This window comes from Choloepus didactylus, chromosome 27, assembly GCF_015220235.1.
Source record: "Choloepus didactylus isolate mChoDid1 chromosome 27, mChoDid1.pri, whole genome shotgun sequence".
In the NCBI taxonomy this organism is placed as follows: Eukaryota; Metazoa; Chordata; class Mammalia; order Pilosa; family Megalonychidae; genus Choloepus; species Choloepus didactylus.
The window spans coordinates 13456480-13477627 of NC_051333.1; the positions used below are offsets into that span (position 1 = coordinate 13456480).

The 21148-nt window shown below is 60.8% G+C and overlaps 1 protein-coding gene across 1 annotated transcript; it reads right to left on the reverse strand.

Moving 5' to 3' along the window:
- Nucleotides 1–1260: 1260 nt before the first annotated feature.
- On the reverse strand, nt 1261–20779 carry ATP1A3 (ATPase Na+/K+ transporting subunit alpha 3). Its single transcript, XM_037820603.1, has 23 exons — nt 20741–20779; nt 16722–16811; nt 16562–16621; nt 16226–16429; nt 15001–15114; nt 14750–14884; nt 13165–13282; nt 12802–13070; nt 11425–11623; nt 11230–11339; nt 11018–11152; nt 8978–9170; nt 8558–8733; nt 8318–8454; nt 7517–7667; nt 7228–7396; nt 4641–4795; nt 4440–4563; nt 3604–3749; nt 2684–2814; nt 2338–2439; nt 2055–2146; nt 1261–1663 (listed from the first exon to the last, which is right to left on the reverse strand). Exons 1-23 carry the CDS (start codon nt 20744–20746, stop codon nt 1635–1637), a joined length of 3045 nt encoding a protein of 1014 aa, XP_037676531.1. The 5' UTR covers nt 20747–20779; the 3' UTR covers nt 1261–1634.
- Nucleotides 20780–21148: the final 369 nt, after the last annotated feature.

The following is a 21148-nucleotide window of genomic DNA, read 5'->3' on the forward strand; positions in this document are numbered from 1 at the left end:
TGTGACCTCAAGGAAGTCCCTTCCCTCTCTGAGCCTCAGTTTGTCCATCTGTATATGTGAGTATTTCTTTTTCTTTCTTTTTTTATTTTTAATTGGAGAAGTTGTTTACAGAAGAATTATGCATAAAACACTGGAGTCCTGTTAATATTACCCTGTTATTAACACCTGGGGCACCAGATGCATAAAGTGCTTCTCTAGCCTCCCAGGAGGGGAGTCAGCACACACAGCCCCTGCCTTGGAGCTTTCACCACTGCTCTGACACGAGCATGCCTCCCTCAGCCATAGTTTGCTGCAAATGGGCCCTTGCACACACTTGCACAAGCACCCACACTCACATGAGCTCTCTGAGCATCCCAGCCACCCACATGCCCACACTGGGAGGCAGGTGGGCCTGGGTCTGGCCCCAGCCTGCCCTCTGACTTGCGTCTTTGAGGTGTGTTAGAGGCTGCTTCGAGGGAAGTGGGTGCTGCCCCACCGGAATGACTAAAATTAAAAAGACAGTACGGAGTGTTGATGAAGGTGTGGAGCCACTGGAACTTTCATACAGTGACGGTGGGGATGCAGAATGGTACAAGAGCTTTGAAAGCGGCCTGGCAGTTTCTACCAAAGCTAAACATAGTCTACTCTATGTTCCCGCGACTTCTCTCCTAGGCCTGTACCCAGCAGCAATGCACACGTGTCATCAAAAGGCATTACTAGAATGTTCCTATTCCTCACAGCACTAATTGTAATAGCTGCCAAACTGGAAACAACCCAAATGTCCCTCCACAGGAGAATGGATAAACAAATGGTGTTAAGATTCCCACAATGGGATAGTAAACAGCAAGGAAAGAGAATGGGGTGATGATGGGCAACATGGGAAGGTCTCAGATGTAAGCCAGACACTCCAGAGCACAGAGCACGCAGAGGGAGCTCAGTGGACCACTGTAATCACCGTCACCGTCTGCTTCCCCACCACTGCTCGGAGACCCTACTCCAAGATCAGAGGGTCCCCAATTCTATGGTCCCAAGTCTGGTTCCTTGCCTCTTCTCTGTTCTGACCCCATAATCCCATCACCTACAAGTTCAAGCTTCTCTCGCCCGAACATTCGTTGAGTCTAAAACTCTGTGATTCCCTAAATGCTGACATTCTGCGGCTCTCATGAACAAGCCGGGCTAAACTCCTGGGGTTGCATGAGTCACCCAGCAATGTGCACCCCCATGGGGGATGCCGTCCCGCCCGCACCCTCGGTCCAAAAACAAGCATGACATGCACACTGCTTCTCTCTCCCCACTGATTTATTTGATAATTGTCCAGAACCAGAGATGGTGTCAGTCGGGGAGCGAGGGGAGTAAAAAAGAGGCCAGGAGGGGACTGGGAGTGGGGCAGGGATGAGGGCTGAGGACAGGGAGAGAAACAGACACAGAAAAGAGACAGGGAGAGAGGAGAGAGGCAGGGGGCAGGGTGGGGGGAGAGCAGCCAGCCAGAGGGAGGGGAGTGGGAGAGACGCAGGAGAGAACCTGAGGGGGTGGGGCCGGGGGGGGCCGTGGGGAGAGAGGGCCCCTCCCCCCAGAATACAAAATGGGGGGGCACTGGAAGGGGCTGTCCTGGGCTTGAGGGGCCGGGAAGAGACGGGCGATGTGGCGGGGTGAGGTCAGTAGTAGGTTTCTTTCTCCACCCAACCTGGAGAGACAAAGGAGGAGAGAGACAGAGACTGAGTAAGAGATGGCGAGAGATGGGCTTAGGGGCGCACAGGAGCAGAGACGAGACAGAGACTCAGGGAGGCATAAATAGAGGGGGAGAGAGAGAGAGAGAGAGAGAGAGAGAGAGAGAGAGAGAGAGGGAGGGAGAGAGAGAGAGAGAGAGGAGGAGGCAGGCCAAGAACAAAGAGACACTCAGAATGGGGCGGAGGCCGTCCAGGGGGACAGAGGGACACAGCAGAGAGAAAAGGGAAGGAGGAGGCCGCCTGGAGGCGAGATTGGGAGGGGAGACCCGCGAGCTTCTCCCGGCTTCCCCACTGCAGCCAGCCTGTCCTCTGCCCCCCACCGCCCCCTGCTCCCCGTGACCCCCTCACCCCCGGGGTTCCTGCGCAGGATGAGTTTGCGGATTTCGTCGTAGACGAAGATGAGGAAACTGTAGGGGAAGGCACAGAACCACCAGCTGGGCCTGCAGAGGGGAGAGGGGGTGGGTAGTCAGTGTGGGGGCCACACGGGGGCCACAGAGGCAGCACCGGGTGGGGGGTTCCCCACAATCTCCCCTGCCCACAGGTGAGGGCTGCCCTGGGCCGTGGCTGGGCCCGGGGGCCACAGGCTGGGGGCGCGCTGGAGTGGGGGGCAGGGGGTCCCGGGGACACTCACTTGAGAGGGTACATGCGCAGAGCCACGTCCATGCCGGGGCAGTAGGACAGGAAGGCCGCCAGGGCTGTCTCCTCGAACAACCCGAAGATCAGGATCTTGTTCCTGGAACACAGCGGGCAGGGCTGGACCCCAAGAGGCCCCCAGCCGGCAGCCCCCGCCCCCCTGAGACAGAGAGAGACCCAGACCGAGACCCAGACAGAGCGGCCGAGTCAGATGTAGAGAGAGGGAGGCACAGAAAAACAAAGACAGACAGAGAGAGATGGGGCAGATGTACAGAGAGAGGCAAAAACCATAACCCGGAGCCGAGGGGCGGGACAGACGGACGCGGCCGTGAGCCGGCCCTCACCTCATGCCCTGCTGGAAGACCGAGTTCCTGCGGGTCTTGCAGATGATCAGATCCGCCCACTGGACGACGACGATGCTCACGAAGAAGGCCGTGTGGCACGTGAACTCCACCACCTTCCTCTGCTCGTACGTCTGCCAGCGGGCAAGGGGTGTACGGGGTGCCAGTCGGGCCACAGCCCTGGGGTGCCCCACCAGCTGGTCCAGGTGGTCTTCACCCCACCCCCACTCCCTGGGGAGAAGTGGGGAGTCTTTTCCCAGACAGGGCCCCTGCCCCCCACCCCCAGGGCCTCGGCTGTGTCTCCCCTCTTTGGACTCAGCCCAGAGGGAAGAGTCAGGGGACACGCATGGTGGAGGGAGGATAATGGTGATCACGGTTGTCCCCTGAGTGGACCGTCTCTGGGGGACGGGGGCAGCAAGGAGGACGCTGTTATGGGTTGAATTGTGTCCCCCACAAAGACATGCTCAAGTTCAAGTCCCAACCCCAGCCCCATTTGTAAGACCCATGTCTAGGGTCTTTGAAGGGGAAGCTGAACTGAGTCAGGGTGGCCCTGAATCCAGCAGGTCTGAACCCTGCGGACACCTTTGGGGGCTTCCAGCCTCCCAAACCATGAGCCAGTAAATGCCTGTGAAGCCACCCAGTGTGTGGCCTTTGTCACAGTAGCCCTGGAAGACTAAGACAGACTGTGTCCTGAGGAGGAAGGACGGCGCTGGCCAGACTCGGCAGGGACAGACAGAGGCGGCAGATAGAGACGGGGAAGGAGGCAGAGAGCCAGGACAGTGGGATCTGGGGTGCACGCCTGGGTGGGTCCGAGAGCACGAGGAGGCCCCCCAAGCCCAGCCGGGGTTTGGGAGCAGAAGGTGCCCGGCTGGGAGAGCTGAGCCCCAGCACTGGTTCTGGGCAGGGTCCCCGGCTCCACTCACCCACTGCTGCCCGTAGCTGTCCTCCAGGTCGTTGACCGTGCGGTCGTCCCAGTTCAGCCGGATGCCCACCAGGTTGCCGGGCAGGAAGCCATTTTCTGCCAGGATCACAAAGTAGGAGAAGAAGCCTCCGAGCGCCTGGATCATTCCTGTGGGGAGGGCAGAAGTGGGGTGAGGAGAGGCTGAGGTGGGGGGCAGCAGCCCACAGGGACCGGCCCCAGGAGGCGGGTGGGCCTCCTTGTTCTGGGTGGGCTCCCAGAGGGTTAGGCGAGCCCCCTGGGACGGGAGCCTTGGCAAGGGGTCCTGCCAAGGAGGGGTAACCTGGAGGCTCCCTCCCACCTGCCCCAAGCCACCTGAGAACATCACAAAATCCTGGAGGAGCCCGGGTGGAGTCTGACAGACCCCCCGGTGCAGGAATGAGCTCCTGCAGGCCACTGACCACAGCTGGCTGGGACAGTCCCAGCAACAGGGAGTCCCCATCTCCCCACTGCCAACGCCAGGTGAGGACGAGGTGGAGAAGGACAGGGCACAGCCCCTGCCCTCCAGGAGCTCCCAGGCTAGTCAGCTCCTTCCCAACATAGAGGTGGGTGGAGCAGTGGGCTCTGGGGACAACTCCAGTTCTGCTACTCAAGGCCCCATGTGCTCCCTGGGGGGCAGGAGGAACATATCCACCCCCCAGCCAGTCCTCTGCCTGCAGAGCCCGGTTTCTCCTCCATTCATCCAACGCCAGCTTCCTGAATGTCCACTCTGGGCCAGGTGCTGCTGCCGGCCCCGGGCACTCAGCCGGAACGTGGGCACACAAGCATCTGTCCCTGGCAGCAGGGGCCCCGGCCACTCACCGATCTGCCCGTAGGCCATGCTGATAAGCCGCTCGTTGACCAGCTTGTCCGTCCGGGGGTTCCTGGGCTGTCTCTTCATGATGTCACTCTCGGCAGCCTCGTAGGCCAGTGAGATGGCGGGGACCTGGGCGGGAGGGCCCGGGTAAGCTGGGGCAGGGGCGGCGCCCGCCCTCCCGGGGCCTGGGGCTGGCCGGGCCTCACCATGTCGGTGCCCAAGTCGATGCAGAGGATGGTGATGGTGCCGAGGGGCAGCGGGATGTTGGCCATGATGAACAGCAGGAACGGGGTGATCTCGGGGATGTTGCTAGTCAGGGTGTAGGCGATGGATTTCTTCAGGTTGTCGAAGATCAGGCGGCCTGTGGCGGGAGGAGGTCACCCCCCTGGCCCGTCCCTCCAGCCCCGCCCCCACCCCGTCCTCCTCACCTCCTTTGCTATCCGTCCTCCGCTCCCACCTGCCTTTCTACCCCAACGTCTGTCTGACTGTACCGCACCCTGACCGAAGGTTCCTGAAATACAACCCCTTTGGGAAACTGGCAGTTTCTGTGAAAGTTAAACCTACCCATACCCTGTTGAGCTGATAATCCTGCTCCTAAGTTCCTACTCAAGAGGAATGAGTGCTGTGTCCACCAAAAAAAACACACACAAGAATGTTCACGGCAGCCTTATTTACGACAGCCCCGAATTGGAACCAACCCCAGTGTCCATCAACAGGGGGCAGATAAACGGTGGCAGGTCCCGACACCCACGCCACACACCACCCAGCAATGAAAAGGAACCCGCTACCGAGACACCAACTCCGTCTCCCAGGGATTGCGTTGCGTGAAAAGAGCCAGATGCCAAAGCACTCACACTGAATGATTCCATTTACATGAGGTTTAAAATTAACCAGCGGTGCTAAGTCAGGAGGGTGGTTATTTCTGGGAGGGGGATATACTGGGAAGGGGCCTGAGAACACTCTAATGGGGGAGTTGGGAATATTCTCTATCTTGATCTGAGAGTGGTGGCTGCATGGACGTGCCCGGGTGTAGAAATTCATTGAGCTACCTGGCTTACTGCATGTTATAGTGTATGTATGTTATATTGTTTTATTGCTTTCCGGTCTCTTGATCCTGCTGTAAATGTCACTGGTATTAGAGGTTAATTTGCGATACAAATCTGATCGGTGCAAAGGGTATAAAGTAAAAAAGATAAATAAAAAAAATGATCACAGCCAATCCCGCCTGCTAAGTGCTCTCCCATGTGCTGAGAGGCAACGAGCAACAAAGCTGATTGTTTATGATTGAGAAAGCAACTTCACGGTGCTATGGGGGGTTTGATCATCTTGGGGTCAAAAGCAGACACCCGGCTGTTCGCACCTGGTCTTGCTGTTCGCTGCAAGGTTCTGCTCTCCGCCCTCTTCCCATGACTAGTTCTCCCTCATCCTCAAATATTTATGGATGAAATGAAAAAATGACTTAAACCTGCTTTGACAGAACTCGATATGTATGGCGGGTGGTAGAGGCAAAACCAGATCGACCGAAGCCTATAACTGCCCGAGCTGGGGGCCGAGGCCATGTGCTCTGCTCTCGGGGATATCTGATATTTTCCATAATAAGAAGTTAAACTTTTCTTCCTTCACTTCAGAGAGGCCTTCATTGTCCATACTGAGTAGCACCCTGTCACAGTGCCCCATGTGTTCTCCTCTTAGCCCTTATCAATTTGCAGGTACGTCCTTATTTGTCTGTTAACTTGCTTACAGCCGCCTCTCCCAGCTCTGTCAGGGCAGGGACCATGTCTGCTCCCAGCCGGATCTCCAGGACCCTGTCACGCCCCAGGGAAGGGCCCAAAAAATACTGGGAGAGAGCAGACACCCGTATCTGGGAGATGAGCGTGCCCTCGTGAGTGTGCCGGGGACGCCTCAGGACACAAGGAAGAGCCACCCAGGCTTCCTCTGGGAAGTAGGAGACAAGGGATAAGGACATGTTATTTGTCGTTTTAGGCTCCGTTTTACTGTTTGAGTTTTTTTTATGAATTAATTTCTGATACTAGTGACATTTACAGCAGGGTTGGGAGACTGGAAGGCAATGCCCCGAAGCACCAACAGTGATTATTTCCAGGTGGTGCCATTATGGGCGATTCCAATTTCCTTCTTTACACTTGGTGGCATTTTCTAGAATCATCATGAATTACTTGCATGAGCAGAGTAAAATTAAATGTGGGTGAGCCCCTTCTCCGGCTGCACCGGGGGGGCTGGCAGCTCTGCAGCCCGGGCTCCCGACTCCCCCATCCCCGAAACACTGGGTGCAGCCACAGAGCTCGGCCCCTTGGCACCCCCTGCTCTCTGCACACATGATTTCTTCTGCCTGGAACTCCCGTCCCGCCCTCTCGCCACCCTCGGTGCGAATCCCAGCAGAGCTCTCGGGCTTGGCCAGCTGTTCTCATCCACTCTGGAAGCTTCTGTGACTACCCGACCCCGGGCTGGGCGAGGGGCCAGCCGAGGGCTCCCCCACGATCCTCTGCTTCTCCCTGCTCGCACTTGTAAGGATTTTAAAAATGCTTCCAGCTCTGCCTCACCAGAAAATGGGCCTGTGTGGGGTGATGCTAAGAACCCGGCAACGTGTCGGCCCAGCCCTGCCTCCAGGGACCGCCTGGCACCATGGGGAGGACGAGAGACAAAGACAAGCTCGGGTGCCACGAGGACCCCGGCGGGACTCTGGGTCTCCCCTCTGTGGTCCCAGTGTGGTCCTCTCCTCCTCACCCTTCTTGGGACCCCAGTCTCCAGGGACCAACTTGCTCCCTTCTGACTCACCCTCCTCCACGCCCGTGACAATGGAGGCGAAGTTGTCATCCAGCAGAATCATGTCCGCTGCCTGCTTGGAGACGTCGGAGCCAGCAATGCCCATGGCCACCCCAATGTCGGCCTTCTTCAGAGCGGGGGAGTCATTCACCCCGTCCCCCGTCACGGCCACGATCGCGCCCTGGAGGGAGAGGGTGAGGATGACACCGCTGGGGGACACCGAGCCCCTCCACCCTCAGACCCGGGAGTCCACACCCCCAGCCCCCTCCTCCCTGCCCCTCCCTGCGCCAGCCCTGCCCACCTGTCTCTGGCAGCCCTCTACGATGATGAGCTTCTGCTGGGGGGACGTGCGGGCGAAGACGATCTCAGTGTGGTTTTGCAGGACCTCATCGATCTGCTCAGAGGTGAAGTCCTTGAGGTCAGTGCCGTGGATCACACAGGCCTTGGCGTCCCTGGGAAGAGCCCAGAGGGCAGGGGGGAAGGTCAGAGGTGTTGCCCACCCCTGGGGGTCACCGAGCTGGACAGGTGGGACCCACGGGCAGGAGAGCCTGGGGACTGGGGTCAGAGGTGAGGCGGATGGGGAGAGGCAGATCGCAGCAAAGCATTTGGGACAGTGGCATTAGAAGGACAGGGAGATGCAGGCAATCAGGAAAGGAAGACGGATACAGAGAGGCCATAAAGACGGGGAAGCCGAGGCTGTCCGAAAAACAGCAGAGGTGAGAGACAGACAGACAGATAGACAATACAGACAGGAAAAGAGAGACAAACACACAGAGAAAGATGGGATTTCACTGAGTCCTCTCAGGCAGGAATTATTGAAGCCCATTTTAGAGAGAAGGAGACTGAGACCCAAGGGGCTGGTGACTTGCCCCAGGTCCCACAGCTCACGAGTGCCCAAGCTGGGGTGCGAGCCTGCCCTGTGCCAACCCCAAAGCCCCTATGCTGGCAACACCGAGCTGTCCACACTCATACGGGGGGAGGACGGAGACCCAGGACTGAGCAAGCACGGAGACACAGAGCCCCAGACACCGAGAGGGTCCGGGAGCCACAGAGGCGGGCCGTGCAGAGGCAGACCCCCGCGCCGGGCTGGGTGGGGCCTCACCGGGGGTTGACCTGGCTGACCGGGATGTTGAGCCTGGCAGCGATGTCCTCCACGGTCTCGTTGCCCTCTGAGATGATGCCCACACCCTTGGCGATGGCCTTGGCCGTGATGGGGTGGTCACCGGTGACCATGATGACCTGCAGGCGTGGGTGGGGACGGTCCAGCCTCGGCCGCTGCACCCCAGGGCCCCGGGCCCTGCCTCCTCACCCCTGCCCGCCCCCCAGCTCTCCCGGGCCACACCTTGATGCCCGCGCTGCGGCACTTGCCCACAGCATCGGGGACAGCGGCCCGGGGCGGGTCGATCATGGACATCAGCCCCACGAAGCAGAGGTTGTCGGTGGTGAAGTTCACGTCGTCGCAGTCGAAGGCAAAGCCCTTGGGGAACTGCTCCTCGGGCAGGTAGTAATGGCAGAAACCTGCAGGGACGGGTGGACGGCAGGGCTCCAGCCTCGGAACCACCCATCAGACGGGCGGGTGTCAGGCCACAACCATTTCCTGAAGATGCCTTTCCCTCCCATTCATTCATTCATTCATGCATTCATTCATTCATTCCCGGAACACCTGTTCTGAGCCAGGCCCCAGACAGCGTCACACTCATCCCCCATCCTCGCCATCAAGTGGCCCCCAGCCCCGGCTCCCCCGGACCCCCGTGGTCCGCACCAAGCACGCGCTCGCCCAGGCCGCCGAGCTCCAGGTAGGCGTTCTGGAAGGCCTCCTTCATCTCCTCGTCCAATGGCTGCTCCTTGCCCTGCAGCAGGATGGTGGAGCACCGGTCCAGGATGCGCTCGGGGGCCCCCTTCATCACCAGCAGGTACCGGTTGTCGTTGGGGTCCTCGGTCTCATGGATGGAGAGCTGCGGACAGAACGGAGGGCAGACGTGCCTGCGCCACGGGGCCAGGGGAGCTGCGTCCGGACCACTCCCCACTGTCCCAGAGCCACGAGTGCCGGAGGGGACACCGCTGGGCTCCCTCAGGGGCTTTGCCCACATCCCTCAACCCAAGGGAGAAGTCATCACTTTCTCTGACTCTCTCACAGAGATCTCTGCTCATCTCTTCCTGTTGCGGTCTCCAGAACTCGAGCATCTTGGCTCCTCCAGTGTCTCCCACAGAAATCCCTGCTGTCCTTGGATATCTGCCTCTCTGTGCCTGGCTTCCTCTCTCCCTCATCCCACATCACCAAACCTGGCTGGCTCACCTTGGGATATGATCCTTTTTGCCACCCCCTCTGCCCCACGGCCCCTGCCTGGTCCAGTCACCAGCCCCTCGAGGACGGAGCATCGCAGCAGCCTTCTCACGGGGGATCCCGAGGCCACCCTCCCCACCTAGAGCCCACCCTCCCCACAGCAGCTGCGGGAGCCTTTTAGAAATCGGGGTCCGTGCAAAATGCTGCAGCCACTTTGCAAAACTGCCTGGCAGTTCCTCAAGTGGTTAAACCTGAAGTTCCCATGTGGCCCAGGAATCTCTCTTCTAGGTCTAAACCCAAGAGAAATGGAAACATTTTTCTACACAAAAGCTCAGATAAGAATGTCCCTAGCGGTATTATCCATATGAGCCAAAAGGTGGAAGCAAACCAAAGCTCCATCGCCTGATGGATGGGGACGGCCACGCCACATGTGGCTCACACACACACTGGAATAGTGTCCCTCCATGGAGAGGAGTAAAGTTCCGATGCCTTCTGCAACCCGGGCGCACCTCGGAAGCATGACGCTGAGCGAAAGAAGCCAGACACCAAGGCTGCAGATTGTACGAGTCCATTGATGTGAAATATCCAGAAAAGGCAAATCCATAGAGACAGAGAGCAGATCAGTGGTGCCAGGGGCTGGGCAGGCAGGAAGCTGCAGGGCAGCATGAGGGGGGTGGTGTGTGCATTTCTTTTTGAGGTGATGAAAGTGTTCTCAAATTGACTATGGTGATGGAAGCTTGTATCTGTGACTGCACTGAAAACAAAAACCACTGAAATGTACCCTTCAAATGGATGACCCTAGAGTATGCAAATTATGCCTCAATTAAGCTATTAAAAAAAAAAATCTGAGTCATGTCCTGTCCTTCCTCTGCTCAGAGGCCTCCCAGGGCCCAGGTCTGCCTTGGAGTACAAGTCATCCCCACAGCCTGACACGGACGTGCCCCCTCCACGAGCTGCCCCCATCTCCCGCCACACACACTCCCTGGGCCGTGGGAGTGGGCTCGGCCACACTGGCTGCTGGTGGTAGTCCCACAACACGTCCCTGCCTCGGGGTTGGCACACGCTCTGCCGCTGTCTGGGACACTCTGCCCCCAGGTGTGGGCACGGCCCTCCCTTACTAGCACGCTGCCCCGCTGAGGTATTCCGCCACTGCTTGTCCTGCAGCCCTACAGTGTGGGTTCCACGAGGGCACTGTTTCCCTCACTGCCACATCCCTCACCTTTAAAACATGGTGGGTGCTCAAAAAGATAGTTGTCAAATGGATGGATGTCGCTGTCTCTGCCCCCAGAGGTCTCTGCTATGGGGAGATCTGCCATAGAGATCTTTCTCTCACTCCCGCTCCCCACCAGGTGGGTATGACTGTTCCCACTTCACAGATGGGGAAACTGAGGCACTGAGATGCTCAGCAACTTGCCCAAAGTAGGAGGGCAGCAGGGCAGAGACGAGCACTTTACGGGTCGCATGGCGTAGAGAAGCTGCGGGCCGGAGCCAGGTGAGGGCAGGGGGTGCCCGGCTTACCTGGTATTTGTTGGTGGAGTTGAAGGGGATCTCAGCCACTTTCTTGTTGCGCTCGCGCATCAGCTTCACGGAGCCGGAGGACAGCTCGATGCACTTGAGCAGGGCGGACTCCGAGGCGTCCCCAGCCACGTCCCTCTGCAGGGAGAGAGGGGCCGTCAGGGCAGGGGGCGGCAGAGGGGGTGGGCGCGGGCGGGGCCGCAGCCAGCACCCACCTTGAGCACGGGGACGTTGTCCTGGCCGCCCTTGAAGACGGCACGATTGCAGAGGCCGGCGATGTGGGACAGGGCCACCCAGGTGTGCGAGCTCTTGTCGAACGAGGTGCCTGAGGGGGGCACGCGTGTCAGGGCCCAGCGGCCTGGGGGCAGGTCCCCCCACCGCGGCCCCCAAGCCCCAGGCCCCTCCCTCACCTGACTGGTCCTCCGTGGTGTCCGCCTCGTGGATCTGGTTGTCAAACCACATGTGGGCGACGGTCATGCGGTTCTGCGTGAGGGTCCCCGTCTTGTCCGAGCAGATGGTGGACGTGGAGCCCAGGGTCTCCACGGCCTCCAGGTTTTTCACCAGGCAGTTTTTCCGGGCCATGCGCTTGGCAGTCAGAGTCAGACACACCTGGGGGGCGGGAGAGGGACGGGGGGTAACCAGAAGGAAGACCCCTCTGCCCCCACCTGGCAACACGGCTGCCCAGCCCCCCGGGGAATCACGGGGAGCCCAGAAAAGACGAGGTGTCGCCCAGCAGCTCCACTCCCACGTGCAGACCGAAACAACTAGGCTGGGAGGCGCCCCAAGGACACGGCAGCGCTATTTATAAAAGCACCAAACTGGAAATGACCCAAACGTCCGCTAACAGGAGAAGAGAATAAATTGTGGAATATTCATAAGACGGAAAACTCTGTGGCGATGAAAAAGAACAAGATGAAAAAGAACAAACGACTGCTGCCTGCAGCTGCCCGGGTGAAGTTCAAACAGCATGGAGACAAAATAGAAGTTGGGAACAAAAGAGTTCATGCTGAATTATTCCATTTACGAGAAGTACAAAGACAGGCAAATTAAGCCAAGCTGATAGGAGTCAGGATGGGGGTACCCTTGGGTTGGGGGCAGGATGAATGAGGTCCTGAGGGGGCACCCAGGGGCCTGGACGGGGTGACATGGGTGTGTTCTGTGTGTCCAAGTTCAACAGGTGACTCTTTATATGTCTATCAGACTTCGATAAAAAGCCTTTTAAAGATTGGGCAGCTTTGAATATGCTAAGATGGAAAAATTTGCAGGATACAAGGAGTAAAACGATCAAGGAATAGAACAGTAATCCCAGCAGGATCCCTTCCCTGTACCTGGAAAAGAACCTTTCTCTCTCTCTCTCTCTGTTTCTGTCTCTCTCTCTCTCTCTCTCTCTCTCACACACACACACACACACACACACACAAACACATGTCTCAGGGGAGCTGGGAAGATGGTGAATCAGGAGGGGGCCAAGGGGGCTGGGGGAGGTAGGCTGTTGTTTTTCTGTTTGCCTTGATGTCTTCTTTAGGATTTTTATGGTGAGAATGTACTTGTTAATTGTATAGTTTAATTTAAAAATGGATAGGATTGTTAGCCCTTTGTGTCTTTCAGGGTTTCTCAAGGTTTTTGTTTGTTTGTTTTGTTTGAGTTCCAGGACCCTCCTCCTTCAACATCCAAGAAGCTCAGCACTCAGTGTTCAATTATCCTCATAGAGATGGGGTCCCAGCCCCCTCCTCCCTCAGACCCACGGTCACAGCCCCTCTCCTCAGCCCCGGTGGTCTGGGCCTTACAGTGACTGTGGCCAGCAGGCCCTCTGGGACATTGGCCACGATGATGCCGATGAGGAATATGACCGCCTCGAGCCAGGTGTATCCCAGGATGAGGGAGAGGATGAAGAAGGAGACGCCCAGGAAGACGGCCACGCCCGTGATGAGCTGGATGAAGTGCTCGATCTCGATGGCGATGGGCGTCTTGCCCACCTCCAGCCCCGACGCCAAGGTGGCAATGCGGCCCATGACCGTGCGGTCACCGGTCGCCACCACCACGCCGCGCGCAGTGCCTGTGGGGCCAGAGGGTGTCAGGCCCGAGGCGGGGAGGGGCCCCGGGAGCGGACCGGAGCTGCCCTGCCCCGGGTGCCCCCCACACCGCCTCACCTTCCACACAGTTGGTGGAAAAGAAGGTGATGTTCCGGGTCTCCAGGGGGTTGTCGTGCGTGCAGTCCGGAGAGCGGGTCTGGGGCTCGGATTCGCCGGTCAGGGAGGAGTTGTCCACCTGGGATGGGGGCAACGGAACGAGGGCTCAGCCTGTGGCCTGGGGTCTGGGGCGCTTGTCCAGAGGAGACTAGCTGAAGCCTGTGCCCTCAGGAGTCCCAGCTAGAGGCCTGGGGTGTGGCGGCTGAGCAATGTCTGGGAGTCCAGAAGGAGAGTGAAGGTCTGAGGGGTGGCTGGGGCCTGGACCCCTGGGTCTGAGGGAGGAGGGGGCCGGGGCCTGGACCCCTGGGTCTGAGGGAGGAGGGGCTGGGGGCCTGGACCCCTGGGTCTGAGGGAGGAGGGGGCCGGGGCCTGGACCCCTGGGTCTGAGGGAGGAGGGGGCAGGGGGCTTGGACTCCTGGGTCTGAGGGAGGAGGGGGCTGTGGACCCCTGAGTCTGAGGGAGGAGGGGGCTGGGGGCCTGGACCCCTGGGTCTGAGGGAGGAGGGGGCTGGGGGCCTGGACCCCTGGGTCTGAGGGAGGAGGGGGCTGGGGGCCTGGACTCCTGGGTCTGAGGGAGGAGGGGCTGGGGGCCTGGACCCCTGGGTCTGAGGGAGGAGGGGGCTGGGGGCCTGGACCCCTGGGTCTGAGGGAGGAGGGGCTGGGGGCCTGGACCCCTGGGTCTGAGGGAGGAGGGGGCTGGGGGCCTGGACTCCTGGGTCTGAGGGAGGAGGGGGCTGGGGGCCTGGACTCCTGGATCTGAGGGAGGAGGGGGCTGGGGGCCTGGACTCCTGGGTCTGAGGGAGGAGGGGGCTGTGGACCCCTGAGTCTGAGGGAGGAGGGGGCTGGGGGCCTGGACCCCTGGGTCTGAGGGAGGAGGGGGCTGGGGGCCTGGACCCCTGGGTCTGAGGGAGGAGGGGGCGGGGGGCCTGGACTCCTGGGTCTGAGGGAGGAGGGGGCTGGGGGCCTGGACTCCTGGGTCTGAGGGAGGAGGGGGCTGTGGACCCCTGAGTCTGAGGGAGGAGGGGGCTGGGGGCCTGGACCCCTGGGTCTGAGGGAGGAGGGGGCTGGGGGCCTGGACCCCTGGGTCTGAGGGAGGAGGGGCTGGGGGCCTGGACCCCTGGGTCTGAGGGAGGAGGGGGCTGGGGGCCTGGACTCCTGGGTCTGAGGGAGGAGGGGGCTGGGGGCCTGGACTCCTGGGTCTGAGGGAGGAGGGGGCTGTGGACCCCTGAGTCTGAGGGAGGAGGGGGCTGGGGGCCTGGACCCCTGGGTCTGAGGGAGGAGGGGGCTGGGGGCCTGGACCCCTGGGTCTGAGGGAGGAGGGGCTGGGGGCCTGGACCCCTGGGTCTGAGGGAGGAGGGGGCTGGGGGCCTGGACTCCTGGGTCTGAGGGAGGAGGGGGCTGGGGGCCTGGACCCCTGGGTCTGAGGGAGGAGGGGGCTGTGGACCCCTGGGTCTGAGAGTGGGGTGCACTGGGGCCTTGAACCCTGATCCTGGGTGAGGAGGGGCTGGGCTCCTTGGTCCCCCAGGGGCAGGGACAGGGTGGCCCACCTTGCAGCCATGGGCTGAGATGATTCGCAGGTCTGCGGGGACTCGGTCTCCGCCCTTGATCTCCACCAAGTCTCCGACCACCACCTCCTCTGCGTTTACCTGCATCTTCTCGCCTTCCCGGATCACCAGGGCTTGCTGGGGGTGGGATGGAGAGGAGTCACCTCCCCGACTCCCTCTGCCCAGAGGTCACATGGCATGACCCCTCCACACCTGCCCAACCCCCTCGGGCCCCCTTCCTGGGTGCCTCTCACCTGGGGCACCATATTCTTGAAGGATTCCATGATCTTGGAGCTCTTGGCCTCCTGGTAGTAGGAGAAGCAGCCTGTGATGATCACCACGGCCGCCAGCACGATGCCCAGGTACAGCTGCGGGGGACAGCGGGGTCACTCAGCCCCACGTCACTTCCTCCCACCTCCACCCCCAGCACTGTGGAATCTGAGGAGGGGAGATTCGTGTCAACGGGGGTCTGTCTTTACCTGTGTTTGGCCCCAGGGTTGAGTGCCTTTGAGGGTCCGTGTGTCTGTTTGAGCCTCTCTGTCTGTGTGTCTGTCTGCCAGTCTGTGTCTGAGCACCTCTTTCTGCACCTGGGTGTTTGAGTCTCTGGGCCTGTTTATATCTTTATTTTGTGTCTGTCTGTCTATCTTCCCACCTATGTTAGGGATTCTAGTGTCTGTCCATGTGTCTGTATGTGTTTAGAGATTATGTGTCTGCCTGACTGTCTGCATGTCTGGCTTTAAATTTCTGAGACTGCATTTGCATCTGCACGCAGACCTGCCTTTCCGTTAGCTTGTTTTGTGTGTGAGACTCTGGGTACGTCTGTTTGTCCAGGTTTTAAGTTCCAAGAATACTGTCTGTCTGTAACTGGTTCCAGCATCTGCCTGTCTGTCACCTGAGCATTTCTGCAATTCTTTTTGCGTTTGTCTGTAAGAGTTTGGGTTCCTGTTTCTGTCTGTCCATCAATCGATGTCTGAGAGTCTATATCTGGGTCAGGTGGCTGTGTTGGGATCCGTGTCCATGTGTAACTGTGCTGACCCTCTGTGGGTGCACAGGCCTGTATGTGTGTGTGTGCACGCATGATGATCTCTGTGTACTGGTGTGTGGGTCTCAGCTTGTCAGCACGGGAGACTGTGGAGACTGCACGTCCGTGTGTCCCATGTTGGTGAGTCCCAACGTGAAGCAGGGGGTGTGCCTTGGTCTCTCCATGGCACACTCACTCTTTGGGTCTCGCTCAGGCCGTGACCTTAAGGGTCTGTCCCTGAGGCTGCTGATGGCTCACATCCTGCTGCATGACCTTGGGCAGGTTACTTGGCCTCTCTGAGCCTCAGTGTGTCTCATACCTGTTCTGGTTCTCTCACAGGGTGATTGTGAAAGTCAGAGGAGAAAAGAAAGAAGAGTGGGCTCTGAAAAGCTGAAAAAGACAGGGAGAACGTGGGTGTGCGTGTGTGTGCCCAAATGTGTGAGCCAGAGGGTGCTCACATTGTCACCCGCCGGGTCATCCTCGGTGCCCGCCTGGATGCCATAGGCGAGGAAGCAGAGGATGGCCCCGATCCACAGCAGGATGGAGAAGCCCCCGAAGAGCTGGCGGCAGAACTTCACCCACTCCGGAGTTGTGGGTGGTGGTGTGAGGGCGTTGGGCCCGTCCCGGGCCAGGATCTCCTGGGCTTTGCTGTGGGTCAGCCCCTGGGGAACACAGGCCTCACACAGAACCCTCCAGAGGAACCCTGGCTTCCCGACCCCCCCAGGCACCCCCAGGACCAGGAGTCTGGGCCCAGACCCCTCCTCTCAGACCCAGGGGTCCCGCCCCGGCCCTACCTGCACGCAGTCCGTGTTGTACTTCCGGCAGACCTCTTCCACTGACATCTTGTGCTCTGTCTGGGGGACAGAAGTTGGGGTGGGGGAGTCAGATGAGTGCTGAGGTTGTGCCCGGCTGGGGGCTGCTCCAGAGGGTGCGGGCGTGGGGGGCGGGGCTTACCATGGCCACCTCCTTCTTGAGGTCATCCAGGTCCCGGCGCTCCTTGGCGCCCTTGTTCTTCTTGGGCGAGTCCGCGTCGTCTTTTTTGTCCTGCGAGGTGGCGACACGATAGCTGTCAGAGCGACCGCACTGCGGGCGAGAAGGGGTTACAGAGGGACACCGGCCTCCACGTGTCCCGCTCGGCCACCCCTGCAGCCCTCAGCCTGCCTGCGTCCGGGTCTCTGGGCAGGGGCCGCCGCAGGCTCTGCGCATCCCTCGGGGCCCACCTCTCTCTCCCCGTCCCTGCCCCGGGTCCCCGGGTGAGTGCCCTTCCGGCTCCGGGTGTTTCTGAGGACCTGGTTCTCGTGTCTTTCATTTGGCCTCACCGTCTCTGATGTATCTTGGTCTCTGTCCTTCAGGCTGTCTGTCTGTCTGTCTGCTGTCTACACTTCTATCCATCTCTGTTTCCGTCCCCACGTCTGTGGGTTTCTCCCTTTCGTCTCTGTGTCTTTCCTCCTCTCTCTGGGTCAGTGCACCGCTCTGCGGGTGTCTCTTGCTGCATAGGTCTCTTCTGCTTGTCTGTCTGTCCGACTTTTTGCTCTGTTCTGTCTCTCACTGGCTACTTCCACCCCTATCCCTCTGTTTCGGTCTCTCCGTCTCTCTGTGGCTGCGTCTTTCTCTTGATCTCTCTCTCTCTGTCTCTCTGTCTCTGGGTCTCTGTGTGTGTGTCTCTTGCTGGTCTCTGGCTCTCTGTGTCTCTGACTCTGTCCCTTGACCCGTCACTCCCCAAGCCTGCCCTCTGTGTTTTGGTGTCTGCTGGGATCTGCCTCTAAGGTCAGTCTTTTTGGTCCCTGAGTCTTTCTCCATCATCATCTCTGTTTCTCTCTGTCAGTGTGCTCTACCTTCATCTTTAGAGCTATGTCAGTGTGTCTGTCCAACTGTCTGTCTCCCTGGGTCCACCTGGGCACCCCAGGTCCGGGTCTCCCTGTCTGTCCCTCCCTTCGGTTCTGTTGTCTCAGCCCAGCCCTCTGTTTCCAGGCCTCTCCCAGCCCCATGGGTGTCTCAGTCTCTGTCTGTCAAAGGACCCCACAAATCTTGGCAGACCTTGCAGGCCTGGCCGGAAGGGAGCAGAGAGGGTGCTCTGGGTGCTGGTCACAGCCGGGACAAAGGCCAGCAGCCAGCCTGCCGTGCACAGGGCACATGGCCCGGCTGACATGTGACCAGACCTGGGGGCCCTGGCTCACAGCCTGCAGACCCCAGGCTCTCTCCTGGGGGTGGGTGGGAGCCAGTGTGAGTCTGCACAGCAGGGGGGCACAGCCAAGTCCCTGGGGGACAGCACAGAGCTGGGTGGGATGTGGGGTGCGGAAGAGCAGGAGACAGAAGCCCTGGCCTGGCTTGAACTGGACATGGTGTGAAGGGGTGACCGCAGTTCCAGTTTGGGGGCCTGGGCAGATGGGGAGTCAGGGACCAGGGCTGGCAGGAGGGTCGGGCAAGGCGGGCACTGACAGATCCCACGGGCCCTGGGCCCTGCTGGGACCCGAGGCTCAGCGCAGCTCAGCGCTAATCCCCTCGTGACCTTGCGGAGGGACTGAGCTGCCTGCTGCCTGCCCCCGGACCCAGGGCTGAACCCGGGTGGGCACCGGGAGGGGCTCAGCCGTGTGTGTGGAGGAGGCCGGGGGTGGGCAGGAGGCTTGGCCCCGGGCCAGCCCTGCAGCAGCACTGCGTCTGTCAGGGAGGCAGAGCCAGGGGGACAGGGAGGCTGCTCCCTTCCACCCCTCCTCTGCCTCAGAAGGACTCTCAGCCTCTGCAGACCAGCAGACACATGGATGGAGAGCTGTGGAGCTCAAAGTAGGGGAGGAGAGGGGAGATGGAGGCTTGGCAGGAAAGGGGGAGAAAACCAGCTGCCCACCCCTGCAACCTTAGGGAAGGTTGGGGAGCTGATGCTTGGGTCCCCACAAGGGTTAGGGGCTGGGGGCTGGACTCCTGGATCTAAGAGAAGAGGGACTGGAAGCTGGACTCCCAGGTCTGAGGGAGGAGGGAGCTGGGGCCTGGACCCCTGGGTCTGAGGGAGGAGGGGGCTGGGGCCTGGACTCCTGGGTCTGAGGGAGGAGGGGGCTGGGGCCTGGACTTCTGGGTCTGAAGGAGGAGGGAGCTGGGGCCTGGACCCCTGGGTCTGAGGGAGGAGAGGCTGGGGCCTGGACTCCCGGGTCTGAGGGAGGAGGGGGCTTCGGCTGGGACTCCCGGGTCTGAGGGAGGAGGGGGCTGGGCACACCATCCCTGGCAGGTGAACCTTGGTTGCCGCTTGCCCTTGCCATGACCAGACCCCCTTGGGGCCAGGCTTCCATCTGGCAGAGTGGGGAGCCGAGGCTTCCCCAGTTAAGGCAGGAGGCCCAGACGGGTGCGCTGCGGGACAGGGGCACCTCCGAGGTGGGGCACCCGCCCTCCCGGCTGTAGCCGCCTCCGTGGCTCTTTTCCATTTTCAGCGCTGTCCGCCTCTTCCTCAGGCTCGGCGCCGGCTCATGCAGCCACTGCACCTGGGCCGGCCTCTCCCTCCCCCTCAGGGTGTCTGGGACCATCACCCCAGAGCATCTCTCCCCCACCTCCCCCTTTCCCTCTGCCTCCTCTCCCCGTCCTCCAGGCTGGCTTCAGTTACAGGAGATAGGAAATTCCTGTTTTGAGCCTCTTCAAATCAGCTTCACTTTTTCTCTTTGTCTCCCTCCACGTCTCTCCAGGTCTGTCTATCCCATGTCTCTCTTTATCTCTCCATGTCTCTGTGTCTCTCATTGTCTCTACGTCTGTCTCTTTCTGTGTCTGCTGATTTCTGTCTTTCCATGGGTCTGTCTGTCTCTCTCTCTCTGTCTCCCTCACGTAAAGCATCTTTGCTTCTCCCCCCACCCCCACTTCTTCTCCTAAGAGTCCCTTCCCTTCCTTCTCTAAGGTGTTTAGAGTCAGTCCTCTCCCCAAATCTTCCCACAGCTCCCCCTTCCCCCATTCCACTTACCTGGAAACCATCGCTGACTCCCAACTCCCCTTCCCTCCCCGAGTCCTCCCCCCACCCCCTGCTTCTCCCCATCCCCCCCATCTACAGAGCCGTAGCCCCACCCCACCCCCATCTCCAGGCCCACTGGCCTCCATCCGCCATCTTCCTCCTCATCCTCCACATTCCCTCTCTATCAGCCGCTCCCATCCCAACCCTCCCCCTGCATCCCACCTACCCCAGCCCACCTGCCTCCCCCGCCCCCACAAAGTCCCACCCCAGACACACAGGGAGGAATCCAGGGCTGCGGTGGGGTCAGGTGGTCAGCCAGGGAAGGAGGCGGCATCTGCTGGAGAGACCCACAGACAGACAAGGACGCACGGACACCAAGGCAAGGGCATAGCCAGGCATGCACACACCCCCCACCGCACACACAACCGTCTTCGCACATGCATGCCCTCAGCCTCGCAGTCTGCCGGCCATTGCTCTCCTGCTCCTCCTGCCCACATCAGGGCTGGACACACAGGCAGCCCCAGGCCCGCTGCACTGCAGAGACCTCCCCCCACCCCCCCAGGCCTGGAAGGAGAAAGAGAGGTCACCCGACTGCCCATCCACAGCCTGCGCCTGTCCCCATCCCGGGGAGGTGGGATGGCTTCAACATCCCCAGACACACAAATGCACACCCTCAGACACCCCCAGACACGGCAAACGCACAACCCCGGCCCCACAATCGCAGGCAGACGGAGGGGGCAGGGCCCGACAAAGCCAAGGGCGCACATGCACACATGCACACGCATGCACACACGACGGGGCACGCAACCGCGCAAGGTCAGGCGGAGATGCTGCGGGCCGGTGCGGACCCCCGCGGACCCCGCCCGCGAAGGCGCCAACATGCGCGACAGACCCCCGACCCGGGCGGCCCCGCGCGCAGCCTCAGCCCCCGGGCGGCCCCAGTCAGCCGGCTCACGGCGTCTCCGGAGCCCCCCCGCCCCACGCAGAGCCCCAATGTCAGCGGCCCCCGAATGTCACACACAAGCACCGCCCGGCCGGCCCCAGCACCTACCCCCATCTTGGCGGTTCCGCGGGGAGACGGGCGGGCGGGCGGGCGGGGGGCCTCAGGGTGGGTTCAGGCGCGGGCTAGAGCTGGGGGGCCTCTGCAGCGCCCGCGCCTCGGTCCGGGCGTCCGTCCGTCCGTCCGTCCGTGGGTCCCTCCGCACAGAGGCTGCGGCGGCCACCGCCTCCGCCTCCTCATATGCCGGCGCTTGTGGGGGGGGGCGGCACGGGCCAATCAGGGGCGCCGCCGCGCTGACGGATGGCCCCGGGCCCCGCCCCTGGTACTGCAGCTGTCCTCCCCCCCCACCCCCAGTCGCTGCAAAGTGGCGGCGCCGCCGAGGAGGGGGAGCTCGGCGGGGGGTGGGGGGAATCCCGGAGACCCCGCAACGGGGCACCCGGAGGCCCCCGCAGTATGGGC

Bases quoted from the DNA above. Each gene is read 5' to 3' on its own strand.
- ATP1A3 (XM_037820603.1), bottom strand. The intron at 4,564-4,640 runs GTGAGGCCCGGC...CCTCCCGCCCAG, and splicing joins TCGACTTGGGCACCGACATG to GTCCCCGCCATCTCACTGGC. The intron at 2,147-2,337 runs GTGAGTGTCCCC...TCCCCTCTGCAG, and splicing joins CTGCGCATGTACCCTCTCAA to GCCCAGCTGGTGGTTCTGTG.